A 27233-nucleotide genomic window follows, 5' to 3' on the forward strand; every position below is an offset into this window, starting at 1 on the left:
ACCACATGAAGAAACAACGACTGTTGGAAATCCTATCACCCACTGAGCTTATCCAAGATGGCGAATCGCACTGTCCGAGACGCTCGCAGCGTGAAGGGGAAGAATCCTCAGTATTTAGTGGAAAAAATAACAAGATCAAGAATCTACGAATCGAGATACTGGAAAGAAGAATGTTTTGCCCTAAGTGGTATAAATTTTAGCTTATATTACATTTTCATTTTTGTCTTAATTATATTTGTTTCAGTCTCTGCGTTCTTTTTGTGTGTGTAATTCAGAAAAGTGTATTTTAGGGTAACGTTAACCCAGGGCCCAGGCGAGGGAGCTCCGGCCCGCGAATTCGTGGGCCGGAGCCCAGGCCAGGAGTAGCCAGGCATGCCAGGCGGCTTCTTGAGAATAAAAATCATTGACTGACGTATGCTTACTCTCAATGAAGGGCCTTATCGTCATCCAAGTCACTGGGGACAAACTTGAGACACACCTCAAATATCAGCAATCTTTCAATAGAATCCACGGTTGGAAGATTTTCAAAAGAAATTCATTGTTCGCGATGCGAAACTGTGCGAAGCTTCTCACTGAGCGGGGACTTCCTTCCACCACACGTTTTCCCATTGACACAAAAACAACTGACTCGGACACTTTTTCAAACGACAAAAATAGTCTTTTTCTTTTCTCTCCTGTGGCGGTATATTCTTCCTAGTTGATTAAGCAATGATCAAAACAATTAATAAGACAAAATTAATCACACTAAAAACACTATTTAACTGTCTAAATACTCCTCGTGATCCGAGTCCCCTTCCCGTGTCAAGTTCGTCCAATCTCCCATAGGAGGGGACTTGGATAACGAGGAGTAGTCTTGTCGTTATCCAAGTCCCCTCCTATGGGAAATTAGACGAACTCAACACGGGAAGGGGACTCCGATCACGAGGAGTATTTAGACAGTTAAATAGTGTTTTTAATGTGATTTTCATTGATTTTATGATTCGTATTATCGAAAATATTTATTAATCATCTCTAGGAAACTGTCTAAAAGTGGCAGAGTGGTTTTGAAGAGGAGGGAAATGAGGGGTAGATGAATATCAACGGGTTAATTGCCATTTTGTATTTTTAGGAGAGGGGACTTGGATCACGAGTAATAGTACTCCTCGTTATCCAAGTCCCCTCCTATGGGAAATTGGACGAACTTAACACGGGAAGGGGACTCGGATCACGAGGAGTATTTAGACAGTTAAATAGTGTTTTTAATGTGATTTTCATTTATTTTAATGATTCTTATAATCGAAAATATTCATTAATCATGTCTATTAAACTGTCTAAAAGTGGCAGAGTGGTTTTGAAGAGGAGGGAAATGAGGGGTAGATGAATATCAACGGGTTAATTGCCGTTTTGTATTTTTAGGAGAGGGGACTTGGATCACGAGTAATAGTACTCCTCGTTATCCAAGTCCCCTCCTATGGGAAATTGGACGAACTTAACACGGGAAGGGGACTCGGATCACGAGGAGTATTTAGACAGTTAAATAGTGTTTTTAATGTGATTTTCATTTATTTTAATGATTCTTATTATCGAAAATATTCATTAATCATGTCTATTAAACTGTCTAAAAGTGGCAGAGTGGTTTTGAAGAGGAGGGAAATGAGGGGTAGATGAATATCAACGGGTTAATTGCCGTTTTGTATTTTTAGGAGAGGGGACTTGGATCACGAGTAATAGTACTCCTCGTTATCCAAGTCCCCTCCTATGGGAAATTGGACGAACTTAACACGGGAAGGGGACTCGGATCACGAGGAGTATTTAGACAGTTAAATAGTGTTTTTAATGTGATTTTCATTTATTTTAATGATTCTTTTTATAGAAAATATTCATTAATCATGTCTATTGAACTGTCTAAAAGTGGCAGAGTGGTTTTGAAGAGGAGGGAAATGAGGGGTAGATGAATATCAACGGGTTAATTGCCGTTTTGTATTTTTAGGAGAGGGGACTTGGATCACGAGGAGTAGTAATACTGTTTTAATTCAATTTTTTTAGACAGTTAAATAGTGTCTTTAATGTGATTTTTATTTATTTTAATGATTCTTATTATCGAAAATATTTATTAATCATCTCTAGGAAACTGTCTAAAAGTGGCAGAGTGGTTTTGAAGAGGAGGGAAATGAGGGGTAGATGAATATCAACGGGTTAATTGCCGTTTTGTATTTTTAGGAGAGGGGACTTGGATCACGAGGAGTAGTATATACTCTTTTAATTCAATTTTTTAGACAGTTAAATAGTGTCTTTAATGTGATTTTCATTTATTTTAATGATTCTTATTATCGAAAATATTTATTAATCATCTCTAGGAAACTGTCTAAAAGTGGCAGAGTGGTTTTGAAGAGGAGGGAAATGAGGGGTAGATGAATATCAACGGGTTAATTGCCGTTTTGTATTTTTAGGAGAGGGGACTTGGATCACGAGGAGTAGTATACTGTTTTAATTCAATTCTATTGATCTTAATAATTCATTATCGAAAATAGGAAACAAGTAACACAGTGATTTAATTCGGATGAAGGGGGACTTGAATCACGAGGAGTAATTATAGACCGACATTCTTTTTACGTACCTTACGAAATAAAGCAATGGAGACAGTTAAGAGAGAGATATGCATTTTGATTTATTTAGTAAAAACGTGATAGACGAAATAAAGCATAATCATGACAAACATATAATGAGATTTATTCATAGCATAATAAAAAAGTACGACGAAATTAAGCCTATATATACTGAAAAGAAGTAGATGCAATTTAGATTTATTTAGTAAATTAGGGATAAACGAAATAAAGCAATGACTGCAGAAGAGGGATATACTCGGGGCCGATTTATTTAGTAAAAATGTAAACGAAATACTGAGCAAATTTCATAGTGTGGGAAACATAAGAAGATGAATATAATCTTGATTTATGTATATGAAAAGTGCCAATTTACGAAATAAAGCAATGGAGATTGAAAAGATGATTCAATCCTGATTTATTTAGTAAATTAGGAATCAACGAAATAAAGCAATTGAGACTGTTCGAGGGATATACTTGGGGCCGATTTATTTAGTAAAAATGTAAACGAAATAAAGCAAATTTCATAGTGTGGGAAACATAAAAAGATGAAATAATCATGATTTATTTATAGAAAAAGTACTAATTTACTAACTAAAGCAATAGAGATTGAAAAGAAGTATATAGACATGATAGATGCAATTCTATCTGATTTATAACGCCAATAAAGTGAAGATAGACCAAAGATTGTAGAGCTCGCGTACGCGGCGCTCTACAATCTTTGGTGCCGGTGGAGACTGAAAAGAGACAAGTCACACTACGATGGAGGTTGGTAGAAACAGGTAGGACATGTTTTACGTTGTGAAAAATTGTCCGTGGATCCGAGTCACCGGGGACTTGGATCACGATAAAGGCTAATGAAGCCAGGAATTCCGGCCAAATCGTGGTTTCAGGAACCACTCGTCGATTTGTGTAGCCTACCAGTAGAGGCGCACGGCCAATCAACGTTCTCGCCAGTGTAGAACACACGCGTCGCATGCGACACACGCAAATTCCACAAGCTCCTGGTGCGTCACGCGCAAAAAGTGAGCGACACGGGCAAAAAAAAAATTATAAAGAGTGAGGGAAAATCATCGAAAATAATTGTTGCATCATTCATCATCAATCCTCAAAAATATAGAATGTTTCAGAATCATTTCGGCAACAGACAAACTACGATCTTATCACTTGACTGGATAATATCCATGCATAGACACTAGCATTTCCACTTCCAGCCGGCCACCCAGCCACGCTAGCTTTGCCAGCCCGCTGGCGCGGGTAGCTAGCTGAGCCAGAGCCGGACCTGCACGCAATGTTTGGAACTGAATTGTCCGCGATGCGACGTAACTTTTCATTTTTACATGATACCGTATTCTGATAACTTTCAAGAAATTTTGATTTTAAAATGAATTGTTCCATATAATTTTCCTGGTAATTACTTGCTAAGTATATTCTTAACGTTCATTCTCAATTTCTGCTGTCATGTAACAATGAAATAATTGTTGAAATTATTGGATGTATGAACTGTAATGGCCGCCGGCCGGCCAGCGACATGCGTATGGCAAGCTATTTTAACATTTTCTGATATCAAAAATTATTAGATTTATTGATATCAAGAATTAATTTCTTGAATTCATTTCTTGATATCAAGAACTCATTTCTTGATATCATAAAACGATTTCTTGATATCAAGAAATTAATTCTTGATACCAAAAAACATTTATTTTTATATCAAGAATTAATTTCTAACTTGATATCAAGAATTCATTACTGATTAATCATCAGAATGATTTTTTTTCAATAAATTGACGATCGAATTCAGAAATGAATTCTTGATATCAAAGATTAATTTCTTGTGATATCAAGAATTCATTTCTTGATATAAAAAAATAATTTCTGGATATCAAGAATTCATTTCTTTAAAAAAATCAGATTGATTTTTTGCAATACATTGACGCTCGAAATCAGAAATGAATTCTTGATATCAAGAATTGATTCCTGAATAAAAATCAGAATTATTTCTTGCAATATATTGATGCACGAAATCAGAAATGAAAATGAAGACCTTGATATCAAGAATTAATTTCTTGATATCAATAATTCATTTGTGAATAAAAATCAGAATGATTTCTTGCAATATATTGATGCATGCACAAAATCAGAAATGAAAATGAAGATCTTGATATCAAGAATTAATTTCTTGATATCAAGAATTAATTTCTGAATAAAAATCAGAATTATTTCTTGCAATATATTGATGCACGAAATCAGAAATGAAAATGAAGACCTTGATATCAAGAATTAATTTCTTGATATCAATAATTCATTTGTGAATAAAAATCAGAATGATTTCTTGCAATATATTGATGCATGCACAAAATCAGAAATGAAAATGAAGATCTTGATATCAAGAATTTCTGATTGAAAATCAGAATGATTTCTTGCAATACATTGACCCTCGAAATCAGAAATGAATTCTTAATATCAAGAAATTAATACTTGACATCAAGAAATTAATTCTTGATATTAGAAAATGTGAATGAATGTTAAAACGGTTTGCGATATACATGTGGATGATTTTGTGAAAGGAAAAAAGCGAGATCCCGGGAGCGAGATGTTAATGTTATTTGTATGACAGCTAATTGCTGGATTCACCATTTATTTTTCATCTAAAACAGACTATAATTTCTTGTATTGTTTTTCACATGTGTGTACAGTTCTATTGATTGATGTTCGGGGGGGGGGGGGTGGCGTGAGATCGATGTTTAGGTATTTTTAATCGATATGTCATGCCAACTCCCCCGCCCCTAGATCCTGCATCGTACAGATCAGAAATATGCCTAAGACTTTGCAACATCTCTCTAAAGGGAATTTGAATTGCAAAATGATGAAAATGGTCAACACATTTTCGAAGTCTCAACCTGAAAAAAAATAAAGCATGGTAAAAATGAATAAGTGATTTTGTATATTTCCAATATTTCCCAACTGAAAATTAACTTACTGTTAACACACGTTCGTGATACGTAGGTGTCATTTTCAAGTGACCAAACATTAAAGCGGGAGTTCACCCTGACAAAAAGTTTATTGTAAACATAGCAGAACTTAAACATAATGATAAGCATTGATGAAAGTTTTACGAAAATCCATCAAAGACTTTAAAAGTTATTAGAATTTGTATAATTTTTTTTTTATTTGTATAGTCGCTGATTGAAAAAAAAATCAATGAAATGTCCGTCACCACCCAAAGCAATCGCTCTCATGGCTCATGTTTTAAAATGACCTCAGTGGCTGCCCAAATGATACCCAAGAGAAACGATTTTCATCTCATGTTTACCTGATTTAATGGTTCAGCAAATCTTGGCAGATTATCTAAATTTGTTGTCGAGTGTCCTGATGACAGATCTATCCCAGCTGCTTCACCCAAGGTATTACGCAATGTACCTTATATGACGAAGGAGGTATCACTTGCTTTGGCTGTAGCTTCATTTTTTTATTTCTTAAAGAGTTCATAGCAAAAGCCTAAAGGTATATAAAATATATTTTAACTCGTTAGGACCTCAAAATTTTTTAAAACATTCCTAATGGATCGTTCATTAATCTGACATTTTTGTGACTTCTATTTCGTTTTATTTTCTTTCCCGCGGTTGTCAGAAAAATGCGTGATTTATATTTATCATGTTTATTTTTGGAGAACGGGAGTCCGTACCGAAAGGTATATTAAATATATTTTAATTCATCAACACATCAAAACAATGGTAAAACATGTCCTGATAGATCGTTCATTAATCTAAAATGTTTGTGACTTTCGTTCTTTTATTTTCATTTCCGCTGTTGTCAGAAAATTGCGTGCTTTATATTTCTTCTCGGAGAACGGGAGTCTGTAAAGAAATGTATATCAAATATATTTTAAATCATTAACACCCCAAAACAATGTCAAAACATGTCCGGATAGATCGTTCATTAAATTTAGATGTTTGTGACTTCTGTTCTTTTATTTTTAATTCCGCTGTTATCAGAATAAATGTGTGATTTTTATTTCTTAGAGAGTTCAAAACGAAAGGTATATAACATATATCTTACATGTAACTCGTAAGGACATCAAAACAACTTTAAAACATACCTAATCGATCGTTCATTAATCTGAGCTTTTGTGACTTCTATTTTGTTTTATTTTCTTTCCCGCGGTTGTCAGAAAAATGCGTGATTTATATTTATTTTTGGAAAACGGGAGTACATAACAAAAGGCATATCAAATATATTTTAACTCAAACACCTCAAAACAATGTTAAAACATGTCCTGATAGATGCGTGATTTATATTTCCTTTCGGGGAACGGGAGTCCGTACTGAAAGATATATCAAATATATTTTGATTCATCAACACCTTAAAACAATGTTAAAACATGTCCTGAGATAGATCGTTCATTAATCTTAGATGTTTGTGACTTCTATTCTTTCATTTTCATTTCCGCTGTTGTCAGAATAAATGTGTGAATTTTATTTCTGAGAGTTCAAAACGAAAGGTATATGAAATATATTTTAACTCGTTAGGACCTCAAAACAATTTTACAACATACCTAATCGATCGTTCATTAATCTGAGATGTTTGTGACTTCTAATTTGTCTTATTTTCTTTCCCGCGGTTGTCAGAAAAATGCGTGATTTATATTTATTTTTGGAGAACGGGAGTCCATATATAACGAAAGTCATCTCAAACACCTCAAAACAATGTTAAAACATGTTCTGATAGATGCGTGATTTATATTTCCTCTCGGAGAACGGGAGTCCGTACTGAAAGATATATCAAATATATTTTAATTCATTAACACCTCAAAACAATGTTAAAACATGTCCCGATAGATCGTTCATTAAACTTAGATGTTTGTGACTTCTGTTCTTTTATTTTCATTTCCGCTGTTGTCAGAATAAATGTGTGAATTTTATTTCTGAGAGAGTTCATAGCGAAAGGTATATAAAATATATTTTAACTCGTTAGGACCTCAAAACAATTTTAAAACATTCCTAATAGATCGTTCATTAATCTGAGATATTTGTGACTTCTATTTCTTTTATTTTTCTTTCCCGCGGTTGTCAGAAAAATGCGTGATTTATATTTACTCTTGGAGAACGGGAGTCCGTAACGAAAGGCATATCAAATATATTTCAACTCAAGCACCTCAAAACAATGTTAAAACATGTCCTGATAGATGCGTGATTTATATTTCTTCTCGGAGAACGGGAGTCCATAACGAAAGGTATTTCAAATATATTTTAAGTCAATACAGCTCAAAACACTTTAAAACATTTCCAGACAAAAAGACCCATACATTTTTAGATAAACAGCAACTTAACATGTCAACATTTTGCCGATATCAACTCTAAGTTAGGTATTGGTGTGCGCCGCCGATTAGAACAATATTACAGTGAACTTCGCGGATTGGCAATGAAACTTGACTTTACCGGGATCAAATCATCAAAGCACATGTGAAAATCAAAACATCACGTGTAAAATCGGCCACCACCGAATCGGCGGGTTTGCGACACGCGTAAGAAAAATCCTGGCGAGAACGCTGCGGCCAATATTGGAGACTGTCTCCCATGAGAGAGATTATCTCCAATATCAGAGACTTTCATAAAGAATTTTGGTATCCAATTTCAGAGACAGTCTCCAGTTTTGGAGACCAATTTTCTTTGTTTACATTTGCTTAAAAAGGATTACCTTGGCGGCAAATAAAAATGTGATGAGCAGATTCCTCATGAAATATTACCCCTTTTCACCGTCTACTTTAAAAATTCACCGTCTACTTTTGTTTTTATAAGGATTTTTGTTGTCATCCACACACAAAACAAATGGGCTTCTGACCTCGGTGGGACAAAAGTTTGGGTGGAAAAAATCATACTTTTGTTGGTGTTGTTTCTTTTGTTCTTTTGCAAAGCAAGTTTCCAATATGGGAGATTGTCTCCCTTATTGGAGAGAGTCTCCCATATTGGCCGTGCGCCTCTACTGCCTACGCGCACTGTAGAATGGAGGTGGAAATAAGGAACTGTGCGTGTGACTGAATAAAGCGCTGCTGTATGAAGTGAACGGTGGTTCCCAATATCACGATAATGATGGTATTCCTATCCATTCATGTGCGCATAGGCCGCCAAAATCTGAAACTTTCGCCCCCGAGATTTCTACTTTCCTTCTGAAAGATCGATCTAGACTAGAGATCTAGCCCTAAAAAATTATGTAGCCTACATGGGATGTACAGTACCAGTCAGCAATCTTTGAGTACACTCGGTCACGCGGCGAGCCATTTCCGGCCGTCGCAGCGTATTGACACGCCAATGTCACGCTAGAGCACACTCTGCCATGTATTCGAGTGTTCTGATTTTTGACACGAGAGGTGCGTCCATTGTTTACAGAGTGACAAGTGTAGAACTGACACTAGGTCGGCGCTTGTGTGTCCGCTCGCTCTAGCCGAGTGTCAAGTGTAAAAATGACACTCCGCGCGAATGATATCATGTTATGTCGCACAGCAGATGAACCGCTCGATTCCGCTCTCGAGCATGAAGCGGATAGCACGGTCCGCCGCATGATACGGGCCGCGCTAGCGGTGCGCGGCGACTGGCATGGCTGCTCCGCTCCGCTGATACGGTAACTGTTAACCGCCCGGTCGTAGCTGCGTGAATATTTATGATAATCCACCCAGAATTGAATAAATCTACTTACAAACTATTCCCAGTGCACCTACAGAATGTATATTGTGTAGAGTTCTGCACTGCTTTATAATTTCGTCTTCACGAGACATGACTTGTGCCTCGGCTATACCTGTACAGTATTTATGTATTGTATGTCATATGGACTGATAAATCCAAGATTTCACTTGTGTCTGGATCGCATATCGGAGTAGTTTTTTTTTTGTCCTTAGCTAGCTGCGCCGGGTTCCTCGGCGATCTTACAGAGTTTGTATCAATAAGGCATCTACATGTACACATGTATGTATCTACAACTGTAGTACATCTACATGTACTGATTTACAATCCATTACATACATTTGTTGAATTGATTTTTATTACAATCTCTATATTGAGGTAAGATACATGTACCTTTAAAACTTCCAGTGTGTTTAAGTTACACCTTTTATTGAACTCTGTTCTTAAATTAATTGTATGGCTTAATAATCAAACATCAATATATTATACTTAAAAATAAAAACTTTGGCCGACATGTACAATCGATTCAACCACAAGAAAAGTTGATTGCAATGCCATATCTCTGTTTTCTGTTTATTCATTGTTATTCACGTAACCTTTAAGTTTTGTAAAAATAAAATTGATCCTGAATTGATCTCATCATTTATCTTGCCAAATTCAAAATGTATTACATTTCATAAGCTTATGCTGTTATATATTTGATATATTAATTGTTTGTGTGCATTATATTGTGTTTCTTTTGATTATTACAATGTATTTTAAATTGATGATAATTCGGAATTTCAAACTTAAATTTGAATGGAATTGATTTTTTCGTGGTACGCCTTTACATGCATTACTGATATCGCCTCTGACCTCATTCAACCAACACTCCTCACCCATCTGCCTCCCGCCCTTCTAACTAGGCTCTGATTTAATAGGTTTATGTTTTTAAACCAAACATTACATTCACATAAGCAAAGAAAATCTTCCATTTTCATTATCTTCGGGGGGGGGTGATTAAAATGGCAGTTATATGGAATTCATCTGCAATATACATGTATATCCAGCTAAAGCAGACAAGGGGAGCCGAGGGAGGGGGCGCGGCCGGTCTTAACAGTTTCAGCCCCTTCACACCAAATTTTATTTCTACTACCTATACCTCTTTGCTTTTCCATATTCGATCTTTCTTTTTTCTCCTGCCTCTCTTTGCTTTTTCATTCTCGGTCATTCGGCTTTACATTTTTTTTATATCTCTGAATTACCTTCACTTAAATTTTGTTATTCATCCTCGATCTTCCATTTTCAACCCCCTCTATTTGCTTTTTCATTCTCACGGCCTGGCTCCACTTTGCTTTTCATTCTTGGTCTTTCACACTCTTATTTTATTTCTCCTAATTTACCTCTTTGCTTTTCCATATTCGATCTTTCTTTTCCTCCTACCTCTCTTCGCTTTTTAATTCCCAATTTTTTTCTGTATTTATTTTATTTCTCTTACATGTACCTTCTCTCTTTGCTTTTTTATTCTCGGTCTTTCATCCCGGGGGGCCACTTACATTGAGGAGTGGATACCATGTGCGACCAAAAAAACACGTAAAAAGGATGTCTTTTTCATGATAGGGCACGTTACGTACGTAACGTGATTAGGGTGTCAAAAACACAAAAATAATGAAAAAAGGGTATCTATTTCGCTAGGAAAATTACGTGTTTAGCGTCGAATCTGCGGGGATTTTAAAACAAAATTAAAATGTTTTATAAAGGATGTCCTTTTTGCCCCAACACTTCGTGTTTAGAGTCCGATTTGCGCGAGGTGTAGAAGGTGGGTCGTACTAAACCAAATAAGGTAAAGCCGACGACCGAATGACTCGTAACAATAAAACATTCCTGTACTTGTTTAGGGGTTCATTTCAGAGAACATTTGCCAAGAGTATCATTTTGTTTCCAATACTCGTTAAGGGTAAGGTTTCAGAATATGGAAATTACGTATTTAGGGTACTTTTCGAGACCCCATGGTCGCGCATGGTATCCACTCGTGAATGGAAGTGCCCCCCCCCCCCCGGTCTTTCATAAATCATTCCACCTTCTCTCATTGGTTTATAGTCGATCTTTCATATTTCTCTTATCCTCCTCTCCTCGGTTTTCCGTTCTCGACCTTTCTTTTTTATCCTACCTTAATCCTCTCTTTTCCTTTTCATTCTGTCTTTCATACATTATTATATATCTCCAACGTTCTCTCTCTGGTTTACATTCATATTATTTCCTACCTTCTCTCTTTGGGTTTTCATTCTCGGCCGGTCATTCATACATATTTTTTTTTTGCCTACATATACGCACTTCCTCTTTTTTGCTTTTTCATTCTCGGTCTTTCCTTCCCCTTTTTAGGGGAAATGATTTTGTGAATTGGACCCCAAGTTCAAAGGTATTTTCATATAAAAAAAAATAAAAAAAACGTCAATTTTCCGATGCTTCACTTGCACTGTGCATGGTGTCGGCCAATGGGTAACGAGTTAATCGGAGTTAAACATAAATATTTATTGTAAGCATTAATTCTTCACTCTATTTTGAAGTGTCAGTGTGTCTGTGCTTGGATAATCAGCCTCCATGAGGATCTGAGCTGCTTCTAATTGATATTGTTCAAGATGTGTTTTATTGTATAAAGACCCCAATGCACTTGAGCATTCATTTAGGAAAGATACTAACTCTTAATATCCTTTTTATAACAGCAGAAGCTTTGAATTGAATGCCCCAAGCTGTAGTGACTTGAATGGGGATAATTAATTACATCGTCTCGCACGTTTTGTGAACAATGGATGAAGGTGTGAATTACCGCTAACAGCTGACAATAGGAAGAATCTGTTGCAACCGAAGTTACGCCACGGAGTCTTTTGATGTTTTATTCAGCGATGACCCCCCCCCTCCCATTGTCCAATCACGAACAGTCAGCATTTGAGAAAACGGAATGATCGAGGATGAGGATAATGGTAGTGATGTGATGATGACGATAATAAGATTGTTTTCTTATGTTATGAACTTGATATGGTGGTGACGTCAAGAAAAAAAGTAAATTTTCTCTGTAGAAATAAGGGTTGTCTGCATATAACATACATTCTTTGGGGGATATTGTTTATTTTACTTGTACTTGATTTTTTTCTATATTTTGATCAAATATCGTGATTTAGTTGATTCAATAAATACACAAGAAATGATGTACGACATAGAGATTATGACGATGGGTTGTGATTAATGCCTGATATTCGACAAACTGGATATCAGTAATGCTTGACGATTTGGGCATGTACTGTACTTGCCAAGGCCAGGTACGTTATACAAAGCCAGGATACAACAAAAATCGAATATGCAGCATGCAATGACCCAAAGCTGAGAATTTTGCAAACTACCTTAACATATTCATACGTATGTAAGAATTATGATGAAAGAAACATGTCTGTGAGCTTAATAGCAATGTCGGTCACGTGTTGTTGATGCCAAGGAATATTATTTAAATCATAATCTTGGTCAAGCTTTCGATTTGTAAAAAGCTTTTACCAGGCTGTATAATGAAATGCAATAAATTATAATATAATACTACTTCTAATGAAAATGATAATTAGAGTAGAACACATGCAACTCTCAAGTACTGAAGGTTTGTATTGTATATACGTATGATAAGACCATCGATAACGACCAAATCATAAAGTTGTACTGGGGCCGCGGAACAGTTGTAAAGTGTTACGGAGGGGGGACCATACAAAAAATCTGCAGCTTGTTATGACGTACCATCTAAGTTCTCAAATGATATGAAACGTTAGAGTCTCGTTCCCATCAAATCTTAAAACAATTTTTGAAATGCCTCAATTTTGAAAGTATTTGATCATTTCCTATTTCATTACAAGTGTTGATCAAGTCTCCATTTTGAAGGGGAAGTTCAACCCGAAGAAAGATTTGCTGTGAAAATAGCAGAAAAATAATAATAAAAAAGGCGAAGGTTTGAGGAAAATCAAATGAATATTAAGAAAGTCATTAGAATTTTAATCTTTTAATTTGTGACGTCGTAAATGAGCAGCTTCCCCATTATGTTATGTACATGTTTGTTATAAAGGATGCATATTAGTAAGTGAAGTAACTTTTTAATGATGACTCCTTTTGGTTTCCTTTTTACGAACGGGTATAAAATTTATGATTTGTCTACTGATATACTGAATGCTCAGCCGGGATGCTCGGGAAAAAAGCATTTCAATTTTCTTAGAAAAAACATTTCATTTATTTTTTGCTATTCAATATTTAGGAAAGCATTCTAGCACATGTCACAAATCAAATCGAAATTCTAATGAATTTTATTCTCTGATGATTTTTTTCATCAAACCGTCGGCAATATTTTTATATTTTTACTACTTCGCACTAAACTTTTGTCAGGGTAAACTTTAAAATAAGAATAAACTTTTGTTCTGGTGTGCAGGCCTAACTCCTAATTTTTGTAGGTAAAACAGAAAGGGGACGCAATAAAAAAAGGTCATAAAGCAGAGGAAGAGGATAGTTAATGATCAGATAAGAGTAAGAACAAATTGCAGGAGGAAGAAAGATGAACAACGGGAGGGCTCGCGGAAGAGGTGAGAAAAAAGAAATAAAAATATATGAAAACGTTCAGGTAAATAAAACAAATTCCGTTCCCACCCAATAACCCATCTTCCATCCAATGACGAGAATTAATATGAAGCCGTATAATACGCAATCATGTTCGTGAACAGATCAAATAGCTTACAAGTTAATAGAAGGCTCTAGGGGTAGTTATGCCCCTTTTATTTTTTAGTACCAAATTATCATTTGCCCCAGTGGCGTAGCTCCAGCCCGAAGGGGGTGATAACATTATCTTGACCTGCTTGGATTTTTTTTTTGAGGGGGGGGGGGCGTCCCCCATTATGCAAGGAATTTATGCCATGATTGCTTTGTCGGTTCATTTAAAATAATTTTGTTTGAGTACTGGTAGTTATCATTCTACCATTCCCATTGCCCAATCTCGACTCAACTCCTTTCTAAAAGTTTCATCTTATGGCTTCATAGTTCCCTATCTTTTTAAAAAAATTCCTTTGTTTCATTTTTGCCTCTACTTTGTATTAAAAAAAATCTGAACGTCAATATAAGTCCATTTGCCTTTATCTTATGGCTCACTGTATGACTCTCCTGCATATATTTTTTATTGGAAATTTGCGAATACCATACCATAGTATCGCATTATTTGGGAGCAGGTCAACGTTAGAGAGTTCTGCAAAGAAAGGGATAACCCGTCATTTATTAAGTTGATACTTATTACAAATCTGTGCATTGTGCATATTGCCGATTGTATTGTACTACTTTAAGACTGGCTTCAAATCGTAAATAATTTGCATGGAATTACAAATATCCGAATGAGTAATTTTATCTGCGTACCACACGATACCGGTACATACTACATGTACATGCATGGTCTTTCGACACTAGCTACATCAGCCAGGCTCTGCTTTAGTTCCCTGGCCTGGTTAGCTCTGCTTCTATAGACAATTAGAAGGCGAGGCTCGAGTACTGGTAGTGACTTAATGTTATCCGTTTTTTATCACCTACATTATAGTTAATTTCTCATTGTCAAAACATATTCTGTTTATTGTGATGAACATTGAATGAAAACAGGCAAACCACCTATTTTTTTATCATGACGAATTCGAATCTATACTCTAGCCTTATACATTGTAGGCCCCCGCGTCGCCGAAGTTCATGGTCTTAAAAAAGAATATATTACCGTCATCGTCACAACCCACATCATGAAAATTCATCATCATACCCCTCATTATCATTAGAATTACCAGCAGCACAGGGGCCGCGGAATGGTTTTAAAGGGGGGGAGGCTTACCCTGCAAAAAATCACGTCACACTCACAGTGGTAATTTTTACGTTTTTGTACATGGTTTTGTAAAAACAAGGGGGGCTGAAGCCCCCAGCCCCCCCCCCCCCCCCCCGATACCGCGGCCCCTGCATCATCATGACATCATTATATCACGTACCCATTATTCACAATCAAATTTTGAATTGATCCCCCTGCCCTGGAAACTCCACCCCTCCCCGTATGGCCTGGCCCATTGTTCAGTCTTCTCACTTTGCAATTTCGGTATTTCATCTGAAACAAGAAAATCTTACCTGTCAGTGAGCGAAGACATTCATGCTCCTATGTGGTATGGTATCCAATAATCACAAACAACGCGAATTATCTTTGGTTGATATCAGATACGTTAATCACGATGTCCAGGGATCGAGCCTCGCACAAACTGAGGAGGGTTGCAGCTCTGTCAGCGTCATGGATGATAATTCACATGTGGAACCTCTTCAAGTCTTAGCTTTTAGTTTTTCTTGATGAGAAACACTCAAAAACCTTACCACTTTTTAAAAATTAAATTAGGCTATTTATTCCGATGATGTAATCAGAATGAATCACACCAATCTCAACAAATCCTTTATTACCGCTGATATTATATTCATGTAAACATTTTTTTAAATTTCTTTTTACATGCCCATTCTCCATCATAGCCATGTCATATTCACTATCGCCACATTTCATCATTATATCCATCTCTGTAATTATCGTTGTTATCAACACGGGATCAACATCATCGTCCTTATCACCACAATCATTACGGTCACACCATCCTCATCATGAAATTGTCATCGTTTCTAAGATTATCATAATCATCACCACCATTACTATCATCATCATCATTCAATGCCATTATCGTGATCAATTTGTATGGTCGTACTTTATTTAAAAAATAATGATGATCAAGAGAATTCATCTGTAATAAAATATTTCATATATAGCGGGGTACATCATATTACGTTGTAAGTAAAATATTGAATGGAAACTGACAACAGACCATAATGGTGGATCAGCGGCGTACGCAGAAGGGGGGTACAGGTGTTCACCCCCCGCCAAAAATTTGTATTCCCACCCCCCCCCCTCCCCTGAAGAAAAGTCGGAAAAAATTGCTTGTCAAATTTGTGTTGGGTACGAAACGTAAAATTTGTGGTGTAGACTTTTTTTTGCTCGTCAACATTTCATTCAGCTGGGCCCCCACCCTTTCAAAAATCCTGCGTACGCCACTGTGGTGAACCTTACCACTTAAAAAAAAATTGTAGGCCTACTTATTCCGATGCTGTCATCAGTATCCATCATAACAAATCCCTTTTTTACAGATGATAGAGTATAATTGTGTAAAGATAAAAACATGTCTTTTTAATTTACATGCCCATCCTCCATCATCGCCTTGTCATACTCATTATTGCCACATGCACAGGCGGCAGAAGCCTAAATTTTTAGTTGATAATTTGTTTTTTGCTTGTCAATTTCGTTTCCTGTGTTCCCCCCTAAAATTTTGGGTTGATAATTTTTTTTTTGCTTGCTTGTCAAAAATTTTTGGTGCCCCCCCCCTGAATTGTTTGGCTTCCTCGCCGCCAATGGCCACATAATCATCATAACCATCACTCATATCATCGTTATTAATACGGCATCGACATCATCATCCTTATCCACACTCATCAGGGGCCGCGGACCGGTATTCAAAGTGGGAAGGGGGGGGCTGAGCCAAAAGTTGGGAAGCTGACCATGCAAAAAATCACTAAAAAAAAAAAAAAATTGTATGGTCATTTAAAAAAAGAAGGGAAGAAGACAAATCCTCAAAATAATAGAGAGAGGAACTCAGATTATTAAAACAAATGATACTAGTATATCAACAATGACAATATGAACAATAGTAATGAATAATAAATCATCATGCATAATATCTCCGAAACCGTATTATTACGGGCCTTGACACTAGAAAAACAAATCACAAACATACACATTGTACATATGAATCTTGGATTGTTTGGGTCATTGAGGGACCGGTGAGGAACGGGAGAACAATGTGAGTAATATCCTAGATCTTATGTTCTCTTGATGTAGGCTCCTGTTAATTCCTTCATTCACATTTAAATTCTGAATTGCTTTTGCTTGACCGGAGCATGATCAAGCACGCAAAGCCAACCACAAGCTGTCGCACGCCGGAGAACCGGGCCAGTAACCGGGAGCGCCGTGCCAGTGAAGTGTGCATGCAGCGCAGGTGCTCTCCGTCTTCGTGCCGCATGGCGCAGCAAGAGCAGCGGCGCGGCCGGTGCCTCCCTGTCCACCTCGATCGCATAGCGTTTACTATCAAAACGCAATACATGAACATCTACTTGTACGCAAAAGCAACTCGAATTAGACCTCTTTTGTTCGGATTTGTCGAGTGTAAAAACCGCGTATGACACTCTGGTCACTTGACCATGACGAATGGCTCGATCACAAAAGATCGACGCCGAGTGTAACACGCTATTGACACGAGAGCAAAATGACACGCGAAGAGAAATAGTAGCACCTGCTCTCGTGTAGTCGCGCGTGTGACACACATCCGGGTTGGATGGCTCGCCGCGTGTCCGCGTATGCTCAAAGATTGCTGACTGGTACTGTAACTTCATTTCCGACATTTCTGCGCCATTGATTTCATTTTTAAACATGAATTCATTAAAAAAATTAGAAAAATATGACAAGACGGAAGAGACTTGCCCGATGTTTACGCGGCCATCTTGTTTCCTATTGTTCTTCGCCAACGTTACAGACGCGTGCGTCTTGCTAGATATTTTGACCATAATCTACCCTTGTCCCGTCAGTATGGGAAAATACATGGTGAGCTCCTGGGCGCCTGCCCGCTTCATGGGCTGGCACTCCCTGGGTTAGGAAGATTGGAGTCTCAATATTAATCTCAGTAAAATGTGGAATAAAGCCATAATTTTGGTTTCCTCGGGCAAAGTTTGTGCCGGCTCCACTTCACTACCGCTACACTACGCTCCACCTACCCGAAGCCAAACTTCTGGGCGGTGAACACGATCAGATATTCCCAGTGACAGAGGTGGGATGAAAATCAGCTGGAAATGTTATAAATTTATTGTAAAAATTATAGAAAAAAAATATAACGAGAAAGTAAAATAGCTTAATTTCTTACTCTTCACCCGTATTTTACTCCTTGTCCATCCTCCGGTTATCCTCGAAATTGTTGATATCTTTTTCCTCACACGTATCCGTTATTATTCTCGGCCGATTTCAAAGCATTGCATGCGATCAGTTTGACCTGCAATTTTGGTTTGCTTCAATAGTCTTCAGAAATATTCCACTCATCTGCGATTCATGGAATATTTGCCCAAACTCTTGGAATATTTCTGGTTTTCCATTTTGAGCCATCCTATATAATATAAATATTGCCGAAGGTTTTAGAAAAGTCCATCAAAGAATTAAAAAGTTCTTATAATTTTGATTATTTGATTTGTGATGCCATATGAAAGCAACTTTCCTACATATTGTATGGAAAAAAATTGAAACGTCATTTTCTCAGAAAATTCAAAATTGTTTTTAGTTTTTACTCTACCTTCTATATATCAATCTAGACAAATAATTTCTCAACTTTTCCTAAAAAGAAACAAAAATGAGTCATCATGAACCTTAAAAAATTGAAATTTATGTATTCTATATTGCATAACATATGGGCAACTGCTCGTTTATGATGTCACAAATCCAAAACTTAAAATTATGGTAACTCTTAACGGATTCTTCATACCTTCACCATTATTTTTTTTGTTGCTATTTTGCAACACACATGTCTTCAGTGTGAACTTCCCCTTTAACTGCTGAAACTACTGCTTTAATATCTTACATTATCTTTCCCTTCCAGCCGAGCTACTCGTGGACAAAGCAATGGAGCTACGTTTCATTGGTGGTACATATGGAGGGAATATCAAACCATCTCCGTTCCTGTGTCTCCTCCTCAAAATGCTCCAGATACAGCCAGAGAAGGACATTGTCATTGAATTCATCAAAAATGAAGACTTCAAGTGAGTGTACAGGACAGACTGAGAGACCCATTTTCTATGGGAATTTCGTTATCACAAGTCCACGAGCACTGGTCACCCCAACAAAAACTTGATTTGAATAAAAAGAGAAAATTCAACAAGTATAACTCAGAAAATTTCATCAAAATCGAATGTAAAATAAGAAAGTTACGGCATTTTAAAGTTTCGTTTTATTTCACAAAACAGTTCTATGCACATCTCGGTCGGTATGCAAATGAGGAACTGATGACATCACTCAATCACTATTTCTTTTGTATTTTATTAAATAAATGAATAAATTTTATTGAATATGAAATATTTTTATTTTTTCGTCATTGTCATGTGAAATGAAGTTCCTCCCTGACACGTGGAATCCATTATTTTAACATTTTGTGCTTCAGGCAAGGAGGTCCTAATCGTCAAATTCGTAAAAATTGAAATATTGTATAATTCAAACAATAAAAAACAAAAGAAATATAAATTTTGATGTAACTGGCTCGTTCATATAACTATTCTGTTAATAATAAGCGAAACTTTAAAATGTCATAACTTTCTTATTTAACATCCGATTTTGATGAAATTTTCAGCATTGTACTTGTCTGATTTTTCTCTATTGATTCAAATCAACATTTTTCTGAGGTGGACTTGACCTTTGATGTCTGGACTCCTTGTATATATGCATCAGTATTGCAGAAGATTATGGAGGAATGATGAATTGAGATTTATCAGTAATGGTAGTGTCAAGATTTTTCCAAACATTTTATCTCTTAAACGAAAGAATCCTTTGTATCCATTGCAGTTTTCAAGCAAAATCTGAAAGTGTTAAAAGAAGATGAGTTTACTGCGATTACAAATACCATCACATTGTAAGATACAATTGAAAATTACTTGTATTTATTTCAATGATTTTACGCTTTGATATTTAGGGAAGTTTTCACCTACTTGTGACTATTCTACCAATATAATTTGTATTGTTTGTAGGTATGTGCGTTGCCTAGGAGCATTGTACATCAGACTGGTTGGAGAAAGTCTTGATGTCTACAAGTATCTAGAGCCTCTGTACAATGACTACAGGAAGATCAGAAGACAGGATAAGAATGGTGGTAAGAATTTAGTCAGCTGATTACCGGTAATTCAGAAAGATGAACGGCCTGCAATGTTTGTAGTGTTTAAGTTTATGAGTTTATAACAGTAGGTTGTGAGGTGGCAAAAGAATTAACACACGTTAGTGTGGTGTACATCAATAAGGAGGAGGTGGATTGTAGTGATGGTGGTGGTGATGGTGATGATTGATATTGATGAGGAGGATGATGATAATGATGATAATGTTGATTGTGATGAATATGATGATGAGTATGAATGATAAAAAAGATGCAACTCTGTTGAGACTTATAAAAATCTTCTTTCATTTGACTCTTGGTTCTTTATACGCCTTGAGCACTCTACAGAGTGGATTTCGCACTTTACAAGTCACATTATTATTACTATTATAAGGATGACTATGATGATGATGTGAATTATAATGACGATGATTATTTCGATAATTACAATGATGATGATGACAACGACGATGATGATGGTGGTGGTGGTGGTGGTGGTGGTGATGATGATGATGATGATGATGAATTGCAATTTTATGGCATCTTGCATCATATATTTGAGCACACCCTGTCTTCTTTTAATCCAGAAAATGATGAAGACAAATTATGCTTCCTTGATTTAGCATAAACTTGCTGAAGACTGGTCAATAAAGTTCTCATTCTGTTGATCTTTTCCTTTAGGTTACTTCTTATCTCACGTTGATGAGTTCATCGACGAGCTGTTGAATGAAGAGAGAGTCTGTGACATCATTCTTCCTCGAGTACAGAAGCGACACATCCTGGAAGAAACCGAACAGCTTGAATTGCGTGTAAGAAGTCTTCATGTTTTTAGCACTTTTCTATTTAACTTCAAGAAAATTAACTCTGTAGAATTCAATTTGATATTATCTTAATGCACCTTGTTAATTTTCTTCATTTAAAAAAAGAATCAGGAAATGATGTATTATTTAAATACCCTGTAGTTTTATGAATTGTGTGCTTTAAAGTGGAAGTAAACCAGTAGCCTTAGTAGCACCACCTCAAGACCTCAATTACTCACATCTGGCCAGATTCCTGACCCATAATGCAACGTTCTGAGCAGTGTAGCGTCGTAATAGAGGCCCACTTGGATGATAACATGCTAATTTATTACTCAATACATTCATATCTCAATTATTAAATTACAAAACACTTTTTTTTTCTAGACGCATAAAATTATAAGCTGATCTGTTCTCTGTATCATTAAATGGGGGCATTTGTGGTTTAGTGGTTACGACTGTCATCATTCAGTAAGAGGGATGCAGGTTCAAATCCCAGCCATGGCTTAGTTTCCTTCAGCAAGAAGTTTACCCAAATTGTGCTACACTCAAACCAGGTGAGGTACTTAATGGGTACCTGGCAGGATTAATTCCTTGAATGCACCAAGCACCTTTAGCAGCTGGAGCTGTAGCCAGGGTGATGTATAGTGTGCCATTGAATAGGCAACTAGATAATCTGTACCTCCTAAAGTAGTAGATACTCAAAAGGTATACTTTAAGAGTAGCTGCATATAACACATTGTCAATGAAAGGCCACACAGTGTTAGTTAGTCTGCTCCCCTTTAAGATACCCAAACCTATTATTTTCTTCTGTCTGTAGGTTAGCCCACTGGAAGAGGATCTGGATGATATGGAAGACTCTAGTGATGATGATATGGATATTCCAGTAAGCCATTTTCTTCATTTCTTCAATGATTTTTATGAGCAATTCAAAAGAAAACCAATAATTTATTGTGGCATAATGCATAGAAGAGCCATCGTAATTTAAGGAAAGAAAAGATCATTATTTTGTGTAGAGTTCAGGGCCAGTATTTGATTCCAAGTGTTGATTGACTAACTGAATTAGTACATGTATTTTACTTCGCTAAGCAAAATGCTTATATTCGTATTCATTTCACTACTAAGTATTTTTACTTTATCAAGCCAACTTTAAGCAAATTACTAATAACTATTGTGACCTCATAAAGCCCAAGCCAAAATATGCACAATGTATGTATCCAGCTGTGCCCGGCATGGTTGACATCGCGTATGTACATTTGTAAACTGCACGCAAGTCAGTCACCAGGGAGTTGGCTGACTTAATAGATTTAATCAAAACTCTTCACCAAAAAATACAATTGAATGCCAAAAATGTTTACTTAGGCAAAATACTGAGTGAAGTACTCAAAATAATTAAATTTTATACAGGAGATCTGCATAAACCATGGGTTCAACCGATGGTTTTAAAAACCACCTTTGTGACTTCGGGCCAAAGTGTGACTGATCTAAACATTCTTTCTCTTAAATACACAGTTTTAGATCAATCACAGCTTGGTTTTAATTTTAATCTATCATAACTCTTTGTAAGACAGGCCCTAGGCCCTGTCTTACAAAGAGTTATGATTGTTCAGATCAATCGTAGCTATGGAAAGCCATTAATGTCAGCATCTTATAAATGTATTTTTGTTGAAAATATTTTCTAGATATGATATATAGGGGAAGGCGGGGTAAGTTGTGACAGTTTTTGCTTTTTGCATGTTAGAATTGATATGATTAATAATCTTGTCGAAATAATTACCTTGCCTTGAAATTTAATTCTTCTGAAATATTTTCCACCTATATATAAATTTCTATCCCCACACAGAAAGTCATTGTGACCTTTGAAAAAAACGATGTCAAATGGCTCAACTTGCCCCATATATGGGGTAAGTTTGAGCCACCTTCTGGGGTAAGTTGAGCCACAAAAACTATGTACAAAATGTATGAAGGGAGAACCAGCACGTCAATTTTTTGTTTAAAGTCTTTTCACTTGCTAATTCTCTATAAATACTAACATCCTTTAAAAGGAAAAGAGCAGTCATGTAAATTTGCTCCTTTAAGCCAGCATTTCAATCGATTTTTATGGTTCGTTTGTTTTTTAAGATACATTACCATAGGAATTACCATGGCTCAACTTGCCCCATGCTGTTTGGCTCAACTTACCCCAGTCCGAACTTAGTGTGATAATTTTGTATCCACACATTTATTATGCATCCATCATATAAAAGACTATGACAAGAATGAAGATCCATACCTGGACTAATAATGTTGTTATCATGTCTTTATTATATTTAAAGACTTGTGTGTTTATAAAGCACTTATCTATTTCACACTCTTTTTTACTTTTTTGGCTGAAATTCATATTTTTCCCTCTAAAAAGCTACTTTTTGTTTCAAAGTTGAAAACAATGTGGTGGGGTTAGGGGTTATGCTATGGGTCATCAATACATGACACCACCACAATGTCTGACTCATTCATTATTGGCCTGGGGCTGGTGGCTCAACTTGCCCCTATGCTCAACTTACCCCGCCTTCCCCTATTCATAAATTCATTGTTTTCCTTAAAAATTGGAGTTTTCCCCTTTGTTTACAAAGGACATTTTGCAAATTTCCTGTAGAATAAAATGATGACAATAATGGATTTCCATATAGTTATGATTTATTGGATCAATCCTAACACTTTGTAAGACGGGTCCCTGATCTGTCAGTTTATTACACTTGAATTATTATTTGAAGCATGATACTTCTATGTCAAAAGTAATACAAAAACTAGATAACGTTTAGTAAAAATTTTTTTAGAAATCAATCAAAGCTTTCTGTAGAATTCACCAGAACCCAGAGGCACGTTATTTTTCTGTGGTTCTTTCTAACAGGAGATACACAGGTCACCTGAACGTCACAGAGGAAGCTATCATGATCACGACAGACCAAGGAGAAGTCCTTCGCCAAGGCATCGTAGAAGTCGGAGTAGATCACCTAGAAGGTGAGATAAACTATTTGAGGTGGGGGGCGGTTTCTACCAGCGGTGTGTTTGTGGTTGTTGAATTATAACAAGGCCACATTTCTAAGGATCTTCATTGTTCTTTGTGGGTTTTCCTTTTTTAGTAATTTCAAAACATACAATTCTGCAAAATCACACTAATCATACACAATCAGTGTAAAGACAACATTACGAAGATAAATAAAAAAAGAAACTGTAGCTTGAAGCGCAACCACAGGGAGATTGCAAAACATAAGATTTATTCGTCAATCGATGTTCGAGTACAAACTGATCCACATCTTACGGCCTTAGCACCATTGTATTTACCTGTATCTTTTTTTCTTTATATAGGAGATCTCCTCCTCCCAGGAGGAGAAGTCCCTCCCCCAGGAGAGACCGGGAGAGAAGGAGAAGCAGGAGCCCAAGGAGAGATAGGGAGAGGGACAGGGAGAGAAGGAGCAGGTCAAGAGAAAGAAGACACAGATCTCCAGGTAATGGGCTTTCTCTTACACATCCTATATTGTCCCATTCAGAGCTTAGATTTCTTACATCAAATGTCCTACATTTTCCTATTTTTCGCCGAGATCCATTTGCTCTCAATTTTATTAATAGCTCTTCTTAGGGAAATGGTCCTGGATGGATCAGACTTGATGGTATAGATCAATATCTTTCTTCTAATGTTTGGTCTTGGAGTCTAATTCAAACATACTATAATTACCAGGTGGTTAGTCTCTTTTATCATGTGCCCATTCGTATGGGGTGTTGCAAGAAACTTGCAATCAATAGCAAGTCTATTTTTGATCCCTATATCAATTATGTCTTGTAGTTAATTGCAAATTAGTGATTGATTGCTAATCTGCTCCTTGAAACAAGAAGTTTAATCTGATTTTCTACAGCTAACATTGATCTATCAGTTGTAAAATTGCAACAGAATATTTGCAGTTGATCGCAAATATTTTCTTGCAACACCCCCTAAGCCTAGACAATTTGATATGAATGTAATAATGATAATAATAAACATTCACCATATACCCATTCCTAGCCTAGACAATTTGCTCTGAATTTAATAATGATAAAGACAGTTCTTGTACAGCGCATATCACATTATGATCATGACGTATCTATGTGCTTCCAAAGGACTTGGATGTTATCACCCTCGCTTTAGCTTGGCAGCTGTAATAACTTGAATGATTGCTTACCCATTTGCTTAATTTGATAAATAGGTCACCTTTTGGTCTTGCTCTTCAAAACTTTCAGACTTAATGCTGCAACTCTTGGTCTCGAAGTTTTGATAGCTTATTTATATTTTACAGCAGCACAAAGGTAAAAAAAAATAAGGCACAACGAATCTCCCAGGCCAATGAGAGGGGCATTGAGGCTAGTCAAAGGGGCATCTCTGGCCATAAGCTCGCTTATTTGATCAATGCATTTAGTGTAATGTGACATCTGCTCTACCCCTACTTTATTAAAGAGCTCCATTGGTTTCCTCTTCAAAGTCTGTTTATTTGTCTTCAAAATTCTTAATCATTTGACACTAATAACACCATCGAATTATACACACCCTCTCGTGTTTTCATTTAGTTACTGACCCTTGCAGACTTTGCATTCTGTTATCAAAACTCTCCTCTTTCAAAAAATATTTTGTTGTAGCAGCTGCCAAGACTTGGAATGCCATCCCTCTGCCAATAAGAAATGCTTCCAGAATTCTTTGCTTCAAATCTTCCCTTCATACAATTACAAATTATTTTTTTTTATTTTTTTTTATTGTTAATCTTAAATTCCTGGTTGTGTTTATTATTGTGTTAATGTGATTACTGTTTTCATACTTTGTATGCAATATGGTACTTCTTGCTTCTAGTGCCTCTAAATGTTCATTATCATTAGAATTATATTATTACCATCTAACATCTGTGACAATGGTTGTTTTTTTAGCTCGTAATTACCATCGTGAGGAGAGGCGTGATGACAGGAGAGATGAGAGACGTGACGAGAGGAGTGACGATAGATACCATCACAGACATCGATCAACGTCACCTGATGATAGGTAGGTCCTATGTCTATTACCCCATGTATTCCTAGTTGTGTAGTGTTTAAGGGTCTTGTAAAGGTCACTGAATTTATTGAATGATGGAAATTTCAAGGTGCCTTTTGCAGAAGTAAAAATCAAGGGAAATTTCTGGAAAAGGGAACAGTTGAATTTCATTTGGTGAATTGTCAGAGAAAACGTTGAGGTGGGGTTGGATCACCACCATCCCCGTTCGCTCTTTTAGAGTTAATCAAGTTCCTCCTGGTTAGGAACTCTGTAAGCACATCATCTTTTGCATAATCTTCAAAGATTATATCGACTCAAGTCCTCTGAGAAGTTTGATTTTGATTAATCAATAATTTGTTAGGCTAATTTCTAATATCATGAAATCATTTGAGTCATTCTTCTAAAGTTTGATAATCCAAAAAAGAGCATCTTACTTGTCATTCCTAAGGTTCAATAATCCAAACATTTAATAAATTAAGTTTGCTATATAACAAAAATAACTTATGAATTGCCTGTATATCTGACTATTGAACCTTTGAAATAACAACCTTATTTTGATTTTAAAATGTCAGACTGATGACCCTTCGGAAGATGAAACCTTTAGACTAACAAGTTGTAACCAATTATTTGTTATTCTCAGATGATTTTATTATCTCCTCTCTTTCCCATCCTGTTTGCTTTTCAGACACAGGAGATCCTACAGGAAATAATAAGATCATGCTAGAGCTACCTTACACCAGGTGTGTCTCTATTGTGACCCTCTCCATCACAGAACGACCTAACTTTGCTTTCTTAAAACACAGACGATACAACAGGAAAAGATCATATCACTAGAACTACCTATCATCAGCAACATTTCTTTAATAATTATCCACTCTGCCTCCACCATACAACAATCTAACTTTGTTTTCTTCAGACTTGGAAGATCCTTCTGGAATTATCAGGTCACGCTAGAAGAGCTGCTGTGCATCAGCAATGTGTCAAAAATATGACCCATTCCGTCACAGAAAGACCTAAATTGATTCATCAGGCATTTGAGGTCCTATAGAATAAAACATGAGATTACACCAAGACTAAATTGTGCTGGCAATGTGCTAGTATTTATTACCCACTTCACCAGAGAAGGACTTAACTCTGCCTCTCATGAAGCA

The 27233-nt window shown here is 36.4% G+C and overlaps 1 protein-coding gene across 1 annotated transcript; it reads left to right on the forward strand.

Annotated features, from left to right (window-relative positions):
• Nucleotides 1-25: 25 nt before the first annotated feature.
• LOC121423857 (pre-mRNA-splicing factor 38A-like) lies at nt 26-26988 on the forward strand. The gene is made up of 9 exons (XM_041619367.1): nt 26-187; nt 19000-19159; nt 20138-20259; nt 20938-21065; nt 21874-21939; nt 23944-24053; nt 24402-24541; nt 25983-26094; nt 26768-26988. The coding sequence occupies exons 1-9, from the start codon at nt 58-60 to the stop codon at nt 26790-26792; spliced, it is 993 nt and encodes a 330-aa protein (XP_041475301.1). The 5' UTR covers nt 26-57; the 3' UTR covers nt 26793-26988.
• Nucleotides 26989-27233: the final 245 nt, after the last annotated feature.

This window comes from Lytechinus variegatus, chromosome 11 (genome assembly GCF_018143015.1).
Source record: "Lytechinus variegatus isolate NC3 chromosome 11, Lvar_3.0, whole genome shotgun sequence".
NCBI lineage: Eukaryota > Metazoa > Echinodermata > Echinoidea > Temnopleuroida > Toxopneustidae > Lytechinus > Lytechinus variegatus.

Excerpts from the sequence above, each read along its gene's own strand:
- LOC121423857 (XM_041619367.1), top strand. The coding sequence starts at position 58 with ATGGCGAATCGCACTGTCCGAGACGCTCGCAGCGTGAAGGGGAAGAAT. Across the intron at positions 188-18,999 it reads AGAATGTTTTGCCCTAAGTG|CCGAGCTACTCGTGGACAAA; the intron begins GTATAAATTTTA and ends TTTCCCTTCCAG. Across the intron at positions 19,160-20,137 it reads ATCAAAAATGAAGACTTCAA|GTATGTGCGTTGCCTAGGAG; the intron begins GTGAGTGTACAG and ends TATTGTTTGTAG.